The 16,681-nt window shown below is 42.7% G+C and overlaps 1 protein-coding gene across 2 annotated transcripts in view; it reads left to right on the top strand.

The window, feature by feature from the left end:
- The window catches only part of LOC140463542 (inositol polyphosphate-5-phosphatase A-like), a 528,804-nt gene that overhangs the window by 367,172 nt on the left and 144,951 nt on the right, over positions 1-16,681 (top strand). For both annotated transcript variants that reach the window (XM_072557674.1, XM_072557675.1), the window contains exons 7-8: positions 2,573-2,625; positions 9,670-9,789. In XM_072557674.1, the coding sequence (XP_072413775.1) occupies positions 2,573-2,625; positions 9,670-9,789 (173 nt within the window). The remainder of the gene's footprint in view (positions 1-2,572; positions 2,626-9,669; positions 9,790-16,681) is intronic.

The following is a 16,681-nucleotide window of genomic DNA, read 5'->3' on the forward strand; positions in this document are numbered from 1 at the left end:
ATGCCAGAGGAAGTGGTGGAGGCTAGTACAATTGCAACATTTTAAAGGCATTTAGATGGGTTATGAATAGGAAGGGTTTGGAGGGATATGGGCTGGGTGCTGGTAGGTGGGAATAGATTGGGATGGGATATCTGGTCAGCATGGACGGGTTGGACCGAAGGGTCTGTTTCCATGCTGCACATCTCTATGACTCTATAAGTCAGGATGGTCAGTGTTTTGGAGGGGAACTTGAAAGTGGTGGTGTTCCCATATATCTGGTGCCCTTGTCCTTCTAGATGGAAATGGTCATGAGTTTGGAAGGTGCTGTGTGAGGACCCTTGCTGAATTTCTGCAGTACATCTTGTAGTTAGTACACAGTATGAGCTAGTGCTATAGTCAAGGACTGTTCATGCGTAAATAAAGGGTGACTTGTGATGGGATAGTGGCCTCTGTGGAGTTATTGCAACCAGGAGAATGCTTACTGAGACTTCATGAATTTGAATGACTGTGAAGTCACATTGAAAAATAACCATCTGTTATATATATAACTTAACAAAACTGTTCCTTCATTTGGTTCCTCATCTGAAATAAAATGCAGTGGTGTTCCCCTTAGTTGAAGGTTCAATGATGAGGCAGTTTTTAAAGGTGAAAGGCAGGAAGTTTGCAGGAGTTTTGAGCAAAATGTTTTCATCCAGTGTGTGGTGGGAATCTGGAATGCATGGTCTTGTTAGGGCAATAGAGGCAGGAGACCTCATAATCCTTAAAAGGTACATGGATGAGGACTTAAAATGTCATAACATTCAAGACTATGGGCCAAGTGCTGGAAGGCGGGATTACTGTAGATAAGCCGGCACTCTGTGCTGCATGGGTCTTTGACAGTAAGCATAGAGGACGTGAGAAGGCAGGGTTTATTGTGGTTGAGGATGTGAGTCGTGGCCCTCATTGTACTCTAGTCAATGGAGGATGGACGCTTTTAGAAGAACATTTGAGAAGTTGACCAGCAGCAGAGCATGAAGCGTACGACAATAACTCATAGATATAGAGTGCCTTTAACATACTAAAACATACCAAGGCACCTCACTGTTATTAAAGAAAAGATAATAATGAGTCACATGGTGAGTTATGAGAGCAGATCATCTAAAGCTTGGTCAAAGGTGATTTTAAAGAGCATCTTAAAGAAGGGAAAAGAGGTAGAGACATGGAGAAGTTAAGGGAAGGAATCCCAAGTACAGCCTCAAATGTTGAGACAAATGAAATCAGTGATGCTTGAGAGGTCAGAATTAGAGCTGTACAGATCCCGTGGAGGGTTGTGGACCTGGAAGCAGTCACAGAAATAGGGAGCTGAGAGGCCTAGGAAGTATTTAAGAACAATTTTAAAATCAGGAACCAGTGCAGATGAGTGAACATAAGATGATGTGTGAACAATACTCAACGCAATGCTACTGTCTCATCACCAGTACTCTAAACAGCTGAACAGTGCTCCATGCAAAATATTGCTTTTAAGTTGAGAGCAATAACAAAATAAAAGCACTCATATTCTTTATAAAGCACTAACATTCTCACCAGCTCATCAGCGTGGGAGGTTCAGCAGCTTTTTAATCAATTGTTGAAAGTGTCAGTGTTTGCCAAGCACCACTGCTCAGCAATACAGTTCATGCTGTGGTTCATAGGAATACTAGTACACATCAAGCATTGCCGTCATGTGATATACTGGTCAGTCAGTTGACTAATCTTTTGAGCTACTAAGGTTGATGTAGCTTCACTATGATACCTATATTTTAGCGACATATACACGAGTCACTTAAGTACAATATTCGTGTCTCGTCTCGATCCATTTGTGAAACCAGAAGTTAACAAGTTGGTAGGCTGAAAATGAAAGTTTACAAAAGGAAAATGTTTGCACCACCCAACTGATGGAACTAAATGCCCGTCATTGTACAGATTTGCTCCTCATCCTTTCTGCTGGTTGATAAAACATTTCAGGCCTCTCATCTGTCATTTCTGTTTTTCTCAAATAAGGCAATGGCGCTTGTAAATAGTTTGAATGTTGACCTTTAACTGCTAACGGCTACAAGACAGGTGACAAGTGGCTTGTGAATTTCATGGTTATGCTAAAATTCGATCCTGCAGAGCTTTGGAGTAATGCACAATATTCTGACAGTACATATAAGTCTCCCATTCTCCTTGTCAGTTTTGTGTGAACGTTTGTATTGAGGTATGTTGCAGTTGCATCTTCTCTTAAGTGTAGTGAGCAAGGGGTGATTAATTTCTTTGCCAAGCTGTTACTTTCCTTCCATCTAGTGGAATGAACTGAGTGTGATTACAGTGATTGATAACCAAAGATAAATTATTGCCAAACAAATAAATCAAATGCCTTTTCTTTTCTGGTTCAGTAATTTTCCGCTGCATTTTGATAGTCTTCCACTGTGCTTGTGTTATAAATGACGTGTACAATATCTGATAGTTCAGAATTTGTTTAGGAAGAGAAACAAGCTCTTGTCTGATGTTCAGACTCTGTTGCCACATTGTGAAGATTGTACTTTCTACCTGCTTACAATGTAAAATTGACATCTTCCTTTTCTTTTATTAATAGTGTAAGTGGTCCAGAAAAGGCTTCATCAGAACACGATGGAGTGTCACTGATTGGTATGTTCTAGTCCTTTTGATTTTAACTTGTACATTAATTTGCAATTTATTTAATAGCATTAGAGGTACAAATCGGGTGGAGTTGTGATTTGATGTCCAGACCTTTTCAGTCACTTCACTGTCATTCGCCACACCTTATGTCCTTGGAAATGTATTTATGATGGAAAGGGTTAATCCATCAGCCTTGCCATTATTTTACATAATGCTGCTGCAATTTCACCTCGCATTTTATATTTTAGTTTATCGGACTTTAATAAGACAGAATATATGGAAATACCAAACTAGAAATTTTTAACTTCTTTTCTGACTATCCATGAAGACTTCTTCCACTGAAAACCACAGAAATGATCTGGACAATTAACTATACTATTGTACCTAAATATCTTGAGGCTGTTTCCATCTGTGATATTCCTGCTTTAGGAGGGACAGTGGATGTTCTGAGTTATGGAATGCTTGTTAAACTGCAGACACTTTGTTGAGATGCCAAGCTATTGAGGGATGTGAAGATGATAAATTTAGATTTTAAAAAATTATCATGGCTAATAAAAATAGTAAGAGTAAGCAGAATTAATGACCAAGACAATGAGATTACCTGATGGTAGTTGGTTTGCCTTATGATTTTCTTACTACCCTTGAGGTAGAGTGTATTGCTACTATAGCAAGTTTTTATCTTTTTGTGATATAAATATATTGGTCCTGAGAAAGGCAATACATTCTGAAGGCCATCTGTAATTGTTTCAATTAGCCCCAGATAATTGCAATGCATTGGACTGACCTATACCCTTGGAGTAAGGTAACATAAACAACAAAGGAAACAAATCCTGAAATGGTATCTTGGTACTTTCCATTTAAGAATAAAAGAGTTTTAGAATGTTGCAGGATACAAAGTAACCTTATCTATTTCAATATCAGTGATTTTTATTTTTCTTCTTTGGGGACTTTGAAATGTGTTTCAAGTGATGTCGAATCACTTCCGACTGATTTCCAGGTCTGGCTGTAATGTTGGTGTCCATTGATATCAGACTCTCTTCAGCCATGACATCAGCCATAATAGACACTCTATTTAAGAGATGAAGGTTACTGGTAGTAGGAACTGAATAGTTCTTGAGGTCACTAAATCGATGGGGGTGGGAGGAACATTCACAATGCCAGCATCTCTCAATATAGGGAGAAAAGTACACCATTCAGGCCACTGAAGCTAGAAAACTGGCAATATGTTTCAAAGCTTGTATATTTTTTTAGAGACTTTGGACTTAAATAACTTCCTTGATTTTCTTTCCTTCCTTAAATGTAACAGATCCATCACTTTTGGCTCATTCTGTCATTTCTTTGGACCATGTCAGAAAGATGAAACAGTACAAAATTATCCAGCATTGCAAGTGTGGTCTAATTGCTGACAACAGATAGACTAGTGCAGTTCAATGCTAGACCAATCCTTTAACCTGGTGGTATGGTAGAAAGTTGACCTTCACTTCTTACATAGAGTTCTATTATGGCTGATGTCATGGCTGAAGAGAGTCTGATTTGAGATGAGAAATGCAGAACATGGAAGAGACGAGGTTGCAAAACTTTTGAACATGGGTATTTAAGACTTTGTTGGAAAAGGGAGAGAGAGGAGTAGAGATGTCCTGAATCTGCAGGGATAGGGGAACAGGCCTTTCAGAAATATGGTCAAAAGACAATGAGAACGGGTAGCTGTGTGGGACAATATCAGCAGCTAAAGCACAGTGATCTAGATGCAGATCATTGTGTTTTGATCATTCAATGAACTTGTGCTTAAACAATAGATTAATGAGATTGAGATCTGTGTGTGGGGCACAAAGGGGCTGCAGCCAGAACAGGATCCAAAGATGTGTGATTGATTTGCTCTTTTCATGGCTTAAGACATTGAGAGCAATTACAATAGTCCAGTTAAAATCAGCTTACGCAGCACTAATGAACAAACAAAAGTTCTGAGTGTTCTAACTTGTCTGGATCAGCTACCCATCTAATGCTTTAGAACACTTCTGGTTATGAGATAATAAATATTATAAAGTTAATTTCTGATCATTTCATCCTGATTCAATTTTCTCATCAGACCGACTGACCAAGGCTGGTTGAATTTACAATAACATATCAATCCAAATGATTAATTACCCATCACATGAGGGCCAATCATTTAAGGTTGCAAGGAATGGGCAATTTTCATGGTATTGAACTCCTTCTTTCTTCTCTGCCTTTCCTGAAGACAATGACTGTGACTTGCAAGGGAGCTGCCTCAGTCTCTGTTTGTAACATTGATGGGTATCAGTTGGAGTGAACATCTGAGAATGCCTAATTCCTTTTCTTCCAGGAATTCCATTAATCTCCCATCAATGTTAGGGCTGACATCCAGACAACCCATGGTACACATTCCAGATCAGTAAGTGTGCATTTGTAGAACCACAGTAGAAGCTCAAACTCCTGAGCTTGAACCCCAGGTGGCCAGTTCTGGAAATTTATTAAATAAATTGAGCAAGTTTTGAGATGGCACAAGAAAAACATTCATATTGTTATGACAGCCACACAGATTCACTAATGTCCTTTGGGGCAGAGGTCTTGTCACCTTCCCAAATGTGGCCTTTGTTATATGGCTGATTATGAAAGTGTCTGATGTGGCATTGCAAGTTGCCCAAAGGATGGGCAATAACTTGCAGGCTTGGTGATGAGCTTGACTTGGACATTACTTGCCGTTTTGGCCTCCTTATCTGAGGAAAGATGTTCTTGCTATGGAGGGAGTGCTGTGAAGGTTCATCAAGAGGTTTCTTGGGATGGCAAGACTGATGTATGAGAAGAGATTGGTCAATTAAGATTGTATTCACTGGAGTTTAGGGGGAATCTTATAGAAACCTGTAAAATTCTTACAGCACTCTACTGTAAGGTGCAGGAACAATGGTGGGGGAGTCCAGGTCATAGTTTAAGAATAACAAAAGGAAAACGTTCTTCACCCAGAGAGTGTTGAGCCTGTAGAACTCGCTACCACAGAAAGTGGTTGAGGCCACAACATAATGTGGTTTCAAGAAGGAGGTAGATGTAGCTCTTGTGGCTAAAGGGATCGGGGATATGTGGGGGAGGGTGGGATTAGAGTATAGAGTTTGATGGTCAGCCATGGTCATAATGAATGGCATAGCAGGCTCAAGGGAACGAATGGCCTACTCCTGTTCCGAACTTCTATTTTTCTATGACCTGCTAAAAGTGAAACATAATTTCAACAAATCACGGAGAGAGGGAATTTACCCAGGTTCTTTCAAGAACCATTTCATACGATCATAGAAAATACAAGCAGGATAAGGCATTTGGCCAGCTTGCTCCATTATTCAGTAGAGTGGTGCTGGAAAAGCACAGCAGGTCAGGCAGCATCTGTGGAGCAGAAAAATCAACGTTTCGGGCAAAAGCCCTTCATCAGGAATATTCCTGATGAAGGGCTTTTGCCCGAAACGTCAATTTTCCTGCTCCTCGAATGCTGCCTGACCTGCTGTGCTTTTCCAGCACCACTCTAATCTAGACTCTGGTTTCCAGCATCTGCAGTCCATGTTTTTACCACCATTCAGTAGGATCATAAATGATCACTAACTCAGTACTCTGATTCCACTTTCTCCTCGGACACTTTGATCCCTTTAGCCCTAAGAACTATTAAATATTTTGGTCTCAGCTGCTTCTGTGGGAGAGAATTCCACAGGCTCACCATTCTCTGGGTGAAGAAATGTCTTCTCATCTCAGTTGTAAATGGCCTACCCCATATCTCTAACTGTGACTCCTTGTTTTCTAGACTCCTCAGTCATCAAAAACATCCTTTCTTCCTGCCTTTACTCTGTCTAGTACTGTAGAAAATTACAGGTTTCGAGGAGATAAGACCATAAGACACAGGAGTGGAAGTAAAGCTATTCAGCCCATCGAGTCCACTCCACCATTTAATCATGGCTGATGGGCATTTCAACTCCACTTACCCACACTCTCCCCGTAGCCCTTAATTCCTTGTGAGATCAAGAATTTATCAATCTCTGCCTTGAAGATATTTAACGTCCCTGCCTCCACTGTGCTCCGTGGTAATGAATTCCACAGGCCCACCACTCTCTGGCTGAAGAAGTGTCTCCTCATTTCTGTTCTAAATTGACCCTCTCTAATTCTAAGGCTATGCCCACGGGTCCTAGTCTCCCTGCCTAATGGAAACAAATTCCCAGCGTCCACCCTTTCTAGGCCATGCATTATCTTGTAAGTTTCTATTAGATCTCCCCTCAACCTTCTAAATTCTAATGAATACAATCTCAGGATCCTCAGCTGTTTGTCGCATGTTAGGCCTACCATTCCAGGGACACGGTATTCTAAATGTGGCCTAATAGAGGTATATAAAGTCTTAGAAGCACGTCGCTGCTTTTATATTCCACCCTCTTGAGATAAATGACAACATTACATTCACTTTCTTAATCACAGACTCAACCTGCAAGTTGACCTTTAGAGAATCCTGGACGAGCACTCCTGATCCCTTGGTACTTTGGCTTTACGAATTTTCTCATCTTTTCGAAAATATTCTTTTTTCCAAAGTGCAAGACCTCGCATTTGCTTATGTTGAATTTCATCAGCCATTTCCTGGACCACTCTCCTAAACTGTCTAAATCTTCCTGCAACCTCCCCACCTCCACAGTACTACCTGCCTGTCCACCTAACTTTGTATCATTGGCAACCTTCACCAGAATGTCCCCAGTCTCTTTATCTAGATCATTTACAGGTAAAGTCTGCGGCCCCAAACTGAACCCTACACTTGTCACCGGTTGCTATTCCGAAAAGGAACGTTTTATCCCAACTCTGCCTCTATCAGACAGCCAATCCTGCATCATAATCATTCACGATGATTTGTGCCATTAATTCATCTACTTTGTTACGAACAATACTACAAGCATGCAGGTAGAGTGTCTTAATGCTAAATTCCCTATCATTATTAGAGATATTGGATATCATAAGATGTCTAAAGTTATCCTTCCTTTTTGCTGCATTCCTAGTCTGCGTCGAGCTTAAACCCACCTGCACATATGCTATTCTGCTGCTTGACTTTCCATTTAACTCCATACCTCCCATCACTTTTGCTTTCCCTACCTCACGACACAGAAGTTTTAAGTCCGACTGACCACCCTATTTATCCATTTCACAAGAACACTGGTTCCAGATTGGTTCAGGTGGAAACTGTTCCAATGGTACAGATCCTCCCGCCCCGGTTCCAAAACTGATGCCAATGCCCCATGAAATCGAAATCTCTTAATTTAAATTTTTTATCGAATTTGAATTCTACTACCTGCTGGATTTGAACCCAGGTCCTCAGATTAATAGCCCAGTGATTATACCACTAGGCCATCACCTTCCCCCTACTGCTTCTCGTTTCCAGTGAATATAATTCTAACAGGTCGATTCTGCCTTCATATGCCAGCCTGCCATCCCAGGAATCAGTCTGATACATCTTGGTTGCACTCCCTCTATAGCAAGAACATTCTTCCTCAGGTAAGAAGACCAAAACACATACAATATTCCAAGCATGGTCTCATCAAGGCACTGTCCAAATGCAGCAAGACATTCCTGCTCCTGTTTTGAATCCACTCGCTCTGAAGGTCAACATAACATTTACCTTCTTCATAATGTTACTCTGTTGATTGGTCCATATATATTTCCATAGGTCTAGCAATAATCAATAGCTTGCTACATGTCAAATTCTCATTTGTAAGCATCAGCAAATATTTCACAGTAACAAATACATGAGTAGGCCATTCTGGACTGTGCCTGTTCTAACTTCACATCTGCTTTCCAACTGGGGAGCCAGTAAGCCTTGGAATCAGCTTGATTTTCTTCTTCCCATTGTACCAATGCCAGTGAAATCAAAGTTGATTGTAGTCCATCCACTGTCACCTCAGTTGAAATGAATTAACTCTGCTGCCATTCTCATTTATTTGATTTTAATTTGTTCAAGAATGTGTTATATGTGGAATTTGTAGAATATTTATGACAGGGAGAAATCCATCAATTAGTTTTATAAATTTGATCATTCTCCAGTCCCTCATCCCATATCACGATTTCTCTGAGTGGATGAAACACTCCTCATTTCAGTGTTGCTATAAATGTTGGCATTGGTTTTCAGTAATGAGGAGATTTGCATGTGGTAAAAGTATGATGTGACTAGGTATTTTTCATCATAAGGTTCTTCACCTTGTAAGAAGAGGGAATCACTTGTATCCTCTATCATTTAACTTTGGTATTCAGTTAATATCTTTCAGATCTGGAGCTCCTATCAATGTTCATCTGTGCTCTTAGTGAACTTTAGAAAGATATTAAATGAAAGACTAAAAGTAATTCTTTCAGCTTGACAATTTCTTAGTGAATGACATTTCGTCTACAAGGTGAAAATGATTTTATTTCGCTATTCCTATTTTTTTGTATGAAAATTTACCCTCAGAACTCATAAATCCTTCTCTCCAAGTGCTTCCAAATGCTGGCTGTAAAACACTTAAAATAATGAAGCTCAGTTTTACAGATTTTTAATAACACTTAATAAACTAATGCACAAAATGGCACATTTTTATGATTGTGTCATTCTTATTGTGAAGCTACCCTCCCAGAGCATGTACACAGGGATGCATTATTTACTTTTCATGGATTAGATGACAATAGCATTCAATATATAAGGTGTGAGCTGACAGGTATAATGAGGTTCCATCTGTGGGGTGATAGATATCAGAGTTTACTTACAATGTATTGTTTAAAAGCAATTCTCCATTAAAACAACAGAGGCAGTATGCTTAGTAAGCAAATATGAATTTTGTCAAGGAAAGTCGGCAACCATCATTATTGAAAGAATTTTATTGTTTTATTAACCATAATAGTTAATCCCAGTACGTGCAAAGGGCATGTTCCAAAATACAAATGTATTTGTAAGGCTCCTATTATGGCAGTTTGATGTGCAGTGCGACCCTTTTCTGAATTCTGTCATGATTGTAAGAGCACTCGCCTGATGATTCACTTTTGTGATGGTTATTTTCTTGACAGTGCCTTTGACTTGGTGAACATTCATCTTTTCCATGATGCTTCCAATTTAATTGCTTGGGAAACAAGCCCATCTGTCTACTCAGGAACTCGACAGAAAGCTCTTACTTACGTGCTAGATAGGTAAGAAGGATTTTTACTTTACATTTTATACACTGAAACCAAGTGACCTCTTAATTTAGAAAATTATGTGCTTCAATGTGATAGCCAGCTCTGAAAAGTCTTTATTTTGTGTGGTTTGTACTCTTGATTGGATCAGGTCCTGTATTGGGAGTTACTCTTCAAAAATGTTATATTCCTGATAAGTATTTGGCATGTGTTCCTTCATTTAATTAGAAGCACGTCATATAATGAGGAACATTGAATTGAAATTCATCATTTCTCTGTCTGTGTATGATGTCTTGAGTTGAAAATAATGTATGCTCTTTTCCCCTCACCAAAACAAAAAAGGCAATGTCCCTTTAACTGGACATGATTTTTAACATATCAGTGAAAGATAGTCAGCAAAGTGCGAATTGAAAGGCAACAAGGAGCAAATAGTTCAACACAGTCTTAGAGTCATAGAGATGTACAGAATGGAAACAGACCCTTCAGTCCAACTCATCCATGCTGACCAGATATCCTGAACTAATCTAGTTCCATTTACCAACACTTGGGCCATATCCCCTAAACCCACCTTATTCATGTACCCATCTAGATGTCTTTTAAATGTTGTAATTGAACCAGCTACCACCATTTCCTCTGGCAGCTAATTCCATACAAGCATTACCCTTTGCATGAAGAAGTTGCCCCTTAGGTCCCTTTTAAATTTTCCCCCTCTCACCCTAAACCTCTAGTTCTGAACTCCCACACCCCGAGGAAAAGGCCTTGTCTATTTACCCTATCCATGCTCCTGCTGATTTTATAAACTCTAATGTCACCCCTCATCCTCCGATGCTCCAGGGGAAACAGCCCCAACCTATTCAGCCTCTCCCTATAGCTCAAAACCTCCAACCTTGGCAACATCCTTGTAAATCTTTTCTGAACCCTTTTGAGTTTCACAACATCTTTCCAATAGGAGGGAGACCAAAATTGCACACAATATTCCAAAAGTGGCCTAAACGATGCCCCTTACAGCCACAACATGACCTCCTAGCTCCTATACTCATTGCCCTGACCAATAAAGGGAAATATACCAAATGCCTTCTTCACTATCCTATCTACCTGCGACTCTACTTTCAAGGAGCTGTGAACCTGCACACTGAAGTCTCTTTGTTTGGAAACACTCTCCAGGACCTTGCCCTGATTTGCCTTTCCAAAATGCAGCACCTCACATTTATGTAAATTGAACTCCATCTGCCACTACTCGGCCCATTGGCCCATCCAATCAAGATCCCCATTTCATTCTGAGGTAACCTTCACTGTTCACTACACTTCCAATTTTGGGGTCATCTGCAAACTTCCTAACTGTAACTCTTATGTTCACATCCAAATCATTTATCTAAATGACAAAAAGCTGTGGGTCCAGCATCGATCTTTGTGGCACTCCACTAGTCACAGGCCTCCAGTCTGAACAACAACCGTCTACCACCACCCTCTGTCTTCTACCTTCGAGCCAGTTCAGTAACCAAATGCCTAGTTCTCCCTGTATTCCATGTGGTCTAACCTTGCTAACCAGTCAACCATGAAGAACCTTGTTGAACGCCTTACTCAAATCCATATAGATCACATCCACCACTCTGCCCTCATCAATCCTCTGTTACTTCTTCATCTTCAGACTTGTATTGGATTGACTGCCTGTCATACACCCTGCACATTTATTAGATTAGATTACTTAGAGTGTTAATGCATATAACAATCAAACTGAGTGTATAACAGATCAAACCATTGCTTGTTTCATGCTCTTCAATAATTGGAACTTCCACCTATGGTCTTAAAAGCTTTGTTGTCAAGATTTCTTTCTGAAGTTCCAGTATGCCCTGGTAGCATCAATGCAGGGTACAGTGCAGGGGTCAGTGGTGTGGATACCATTGATGTCAGCTTGGCACAAGAAGTCAACACCCTCTCTGCTGAAGTGGCATCAAACATGTGCCTCTGATGCACTGTTGTACTTGCTGCTCTGCTGCCCAGCCAGTACACTGCTTCACCAGCTCATCATTCTGTTGCTCCACTACTCATCTGGCCTGCTGCACAATTCCCCTTGCCCTGCTTCTCTGCTGCTGCAGTGCCTTGCTTCTCCATTGTAACATTCCTCTGCCACTTCCTCCAGAGCTGCTTTGCTGCCTGATTGCTCTGTTGCACCACAGCCCCACTGGCTCAGCTCCCTCCATTGCTCAGTTGTCCCTCCACTGCTGTATTTTTTTGTTCACTATTGTACTTGCCCCACTATCTTTCTTATCTCCCCACTGTGTCTCTACCTCTCTCACTCTTTTGGTCTCTCTCTGTCGCTCTCTCTGTCTGCCCCACTCTCTGTCTCTCTCTCTCTCTGTCTGCCCCACTGTTTGTCTGTCTGTCTGTCTCTCTTTCTGTCTGCCCCACTCTCTGTCTCTCTCTCTCTCTCTCTCTCTGTCTGCCCCGCTCTGTCTCACTCAAGCACTGTCCTGTGGCCTGTTGCACTGTTGTTATCTCACTGGCACACTGCTCTGTGTTCTAACTCTCTCAATACTCCGCTGCCCCACTGGTTGTCCATCTGATCCCACCATTTGACTCTGCTTCAATTTGCCATGTGAAACTTTGATCCTGAGCCAAAGTGTTAGACTGGTACAAAAAGATCACACAACATTTACAAGTATGTAATGGAGAAACACTGGAAAAAGCTCACGTTTTATTGTTTCTGCTGTAATGGTAAGGATGGTCTTAGTCTTGGCAGGAAGTTATCCGATGCATCTCTGGCAGTGCTGCTATAGAATGTGACCTGCCTGAGTGATGACTGTTCCCCTGTAGTTCTAGTGGCAGTAAGCACAGCCTTCTTAATGTGTATAACTTGAGTACTTTACAATCGCAATAATTCCAGGTACTCTGGTAATCTTCACTTTGTGTCCGGCAAAAAATGATGCTGAATCCCTTCTAAATATGAAAATGTACCAGTAAAAAACAGGAATTCTTTTGGGGCAGCTTCAATTTTAACAGCAGAATGACTACGAACATAAAGTAAATATGAGTAATGAACTGTATTAAAATGGATGACATCAGCTGCCTTAAAGCCTTGATGCTTGGCTGCAGCTATTTCTTTGCTAAGTACAACTTTAAAAGGCTCAGTTTTGAAAAGGAGCAATCTCACATCCAACATGACTAGCTTTTCTCCGCCTCGGAACACTTCAACCTCAATGCATCAATGTGGACTTCACCAGTTTCCTCATCTCCCCTCCCACACCTTACCTCAGTTCCGACCTTCCAGCTCAGCACTGTCCTCGTGACCTGTCCTCATGACCTGTCCTATCTGCCAACCTCCCTTCCCACCTATCCACTCCACCCTCCCCTTTGACCTATCGCTTCCATCCCCACCTCCATTCACCTGTTGTACTCTTTGCTACTTTCTGCCCAGCCCCACCCCACCCCCATTTATCTCTCCACCCTGGAGGTGTTCTGCCTGTATTCCTGTTGAAGAGCTTTTGCCCAAAACATTGATTTTCCTGCTCCTCAAATGCTGCCTAACCTGCTGTGCGTTTCCAGCACCACTCTCATCTAAACCCTGGTTTCCAGAATCTGCACTCCTCACTTTTGCCTACAACCTACTAAAAGTCTGCTTTGCAGAGCCTTTAGATGGTCCTGTTAAGATCAGCTTAATTCCTGCCACATATTTTCTGAATGAATTATTCTCTCTCTCATATACATCCTATCCATTGTGTTTTGGATTTTTCAGATTACCTCAGAAAATGATTTGATAAACATTGAATCTCTAAACTTCACTCAGGCCTCCAGCCCACAGGCCGTCCCCACTCCGTTCGGGCCTCCAGCCCACAGGCCATCCCCACTCCGTTCGGGCCTCCAGCCCACTGGCCGTCCCCACTCCCTTTGGGCCTCCAGCCCACAGGCCATCCCCACTCCTTTCGGGCCTCCAGCCCACTGGCCGTCCCCACTCCCTTTGGGCCTCCAGCCCACTGGCCGTCCCCACTCCATTCGGGCCTCCAGCCCACTGGCTGTGCCCACTCCCTTTGGGCCTCCAGCTCACTGGCTGTCCCCACTCCATTCAGGCCTCCAGCCCACTGGCTGTGCCCACTCCCTTTGGGCCTACAGCCCACTGGCCGTCCCCACTCCATTCAGGCCTCCAGCCCACTGGCTGTGCCCACTCCCTTTGGGCCTACAGCCCACTGGCCGTCCCCACTCCATTCAGGCCTCCAGCCCACTGGCTGTGCCCACTCCCTTTGGGCCTACAGCCCACTGGCCGTCCCCACTCCATTCGGGCCTCCAGCCCACTGGCCGTCCCCACTCCATTCGGGCCTCCAGCCCACTGGCTGTCCCCACTCCCTTTGGGCCTCCAGCCCACTGGCTGTGCCCACTCCCTTTGGGCCTACAGCCCACTGGCCGTCCCCACTCCATTCGGGCCTCCAGCCCATTGGCCGTCCCCACTCCATTCGGGCCTCTAGCCCACTGGCCGTCCCCACTCCATTCGGGCCTCCAGCCCACTGGCTGTCCCCACTCCCTTTGGGCCTCCAGCCCACTGGCTGTGCCCACTCCCTTTGGGCCTACAGCCCACTGGCCGTCCCCACTCCATTCGGGCCTCCAGCCCATTGGCCGTCCCCACTCCATTCAGGCCTCCAGCCCACTGGCCGTCCCCACTCCCTTTGGGCCTCCAGCCCATTGGCCGTCCCCACTCCATTCAGGCCTCCAGCCCACTGGCTGTCCCCACTCCCTTTCGGCCTCCAGCCCATTGGCCGTCCCCACTCCATTCAGGCCTCCAGCCCACTGGCTGTCCCCACTCCCTTTGGGCCTCCAGCCCATTGGCCGTTCCCACTCCATTCAGGCCTCCAGCCCAATGGCTGGCCTGCTGCACTTAGCGCATGCTGGTAATCCCAGTTCTGCTTAGGCCTCCAGCCTGAGAATGAGACATTTATCTGCTTTCTAATCCAATGCTTCTATTAAAGCAAGGAAAGTTCTATCTTTGTGTCCCTATGTCCAAGATGCTGAGAACTTGTTGTTCGCTTTTACCGAATGAAGTATGGTTGACAATGTTATTGCTGCTTTGTACAACGTGAAATGTTTGGGTTTTCAGAATCTGTCAAATTTCTTCTGTGAGTAGCTTGCATTTGCTTCAGAATTTTTATAAATCATATTTTTTTCATGGAGGATTGCAGGCTTTGATCTTAGACCTAACACTGTGGGGGGGGCATGCTAATTCCCAGAAAATATATGATGTAATCTCACCCCAGTGCCTGCACTGCTCACTGTTTTTTGTGGCTGCAAGGAGCAAAGTGTGTGAGTTCCATTTTGGGTATGCAGTGCACCTCAGTAATGCAATTAAATCTGTCTCCCACCAAACGACTGGGAGCCCGGCACAAAACTTTTAACTGTGCTGGAGGGTTTTTTCCAACACTCAGTAGTAAAATTGAGATGAAAGCTGCCCCTTCCAGAAGCTAAGTTTTCATTTCTCGCAATTCTGGTAGGCCCAGGAGGACCATGTGTGCTTCCTGGACATTATCATCAGCCTTCTTTCTGCTGATTGTGACCTCTCTATCTCTTTCCCCCTCCCAGGCTTAGGCAGCAGCCCCATGCCCCAGACTGTCAACCAGCTGCTGGGTGAAAATTGAAATTGAGATATGATGATGTGGCCTTGCTGTTAAATTTGGCCTTTCCATGTTCCTGGACAGCTTTCACTCTCCCTCATTTTCTTCAATGTCATCCCATAAATATTAGGGAACAATGCTAGATACACTAACGCGATACAAATACTTGTAGGATTCCTGTTGTTTCAATATAGTCTGTGCATCCTAAATTTATCATTTGTTTCTCTTTTGTGCAGTATTAAGGGAGATTACCTCCTTCCATCTTATTTCCACTTGGACAGCATTGACTCGTTGCTCATTACTATACTCAAATGATTAATCTTCATTCGCTACTTTTGAGACATTTGGTTGTCACGAAGTGCACCGTATAAATGCAAGTCTTGGTTTTGTCCTGTCCCTCTTGCGCCCACCATCAACTCCAAAACAATCCATTTCATGTCAGTGTTCTGAGGAAGGGTCACTGGGCTTGAAATGTTAACTCTGATTTCTCTCCACAGACGCAGCCAGATCTGCTGAGTCTTTTTCCCAGCAGTTTCTGTTAGTGTTTCCATTTCATGATCATATGGATTGAGATTTCCCCAAACAACTTGAGTGAAACTTTTCTACAAGTTATAATGATTATAGAGTTATTGAACAGCATGGGTAAGCATTGTCTCCATTTATATGAAATAGACTCTCAACTAGTAGCACTGTTTGAACTGCTGATAAAGCATATCAAATCATGTGCAATGTTGAGCTCAACCTAATGGCACCTTTGCATATGTATTGAAGTACAAATGTTCATGGTGTAATTGATTAATTATCATCTAAATCTATTCACAACTAATTTTCTTTCTGTTCTGAAACTTCTCAATTCTGACCCTAACCTGAATTTTACGCAAGTAGTTCTCAGTTTAATAGAATCAGAATAGAGTTAGCATTTTTAATGCATATTTTATGAGGCCAGTGCCTTAAAGCTGACCTAGTCAGCAGGCCCAAACTGGGCCTGCTTGGTTTCCCAGCCCTGAGAAAACCTGACAGAATGTTTCTGCGGAGCTGTTTTTAGGAAGAAGTGAGTGCCTTTACAGTAATGTTTGTGGGCCAAGAGGAGCAGGACTGTTTTTGCCTACCCATGACCATTCTCCGTTTTTCCCTCCTTTCAATCAAAACTTTCCTGTATTCGGGGGTCAAACCCCTCTATCCCCGAAGTGCCAAATCTGTCAGTCAGGCATTTTCTAGGTATGTAAGCTGCTATAAAAAAATGCATGCTGTGTTGATGATTCAAACATTCTTGTTTAGTTGGGGAGGAATCAAATTGGTAACAGAGCACAAAA

This window comes from Chiloscyllium punctatum, chromosome 38 (assembly GCF_047496795.1).
Source record: "Chiloscyllium punctatum isolate Juve2018m chromosome 38, sChiPun1.3, whole genome shotgun sequence".
Lineage (NCBI taxonomy): Eukaryota > Metazoa > Chordata > Chondrichthyes > Orectolobiformes > Hemiscylliidae > Chiloscyllium > Chiloscyllium punctatum.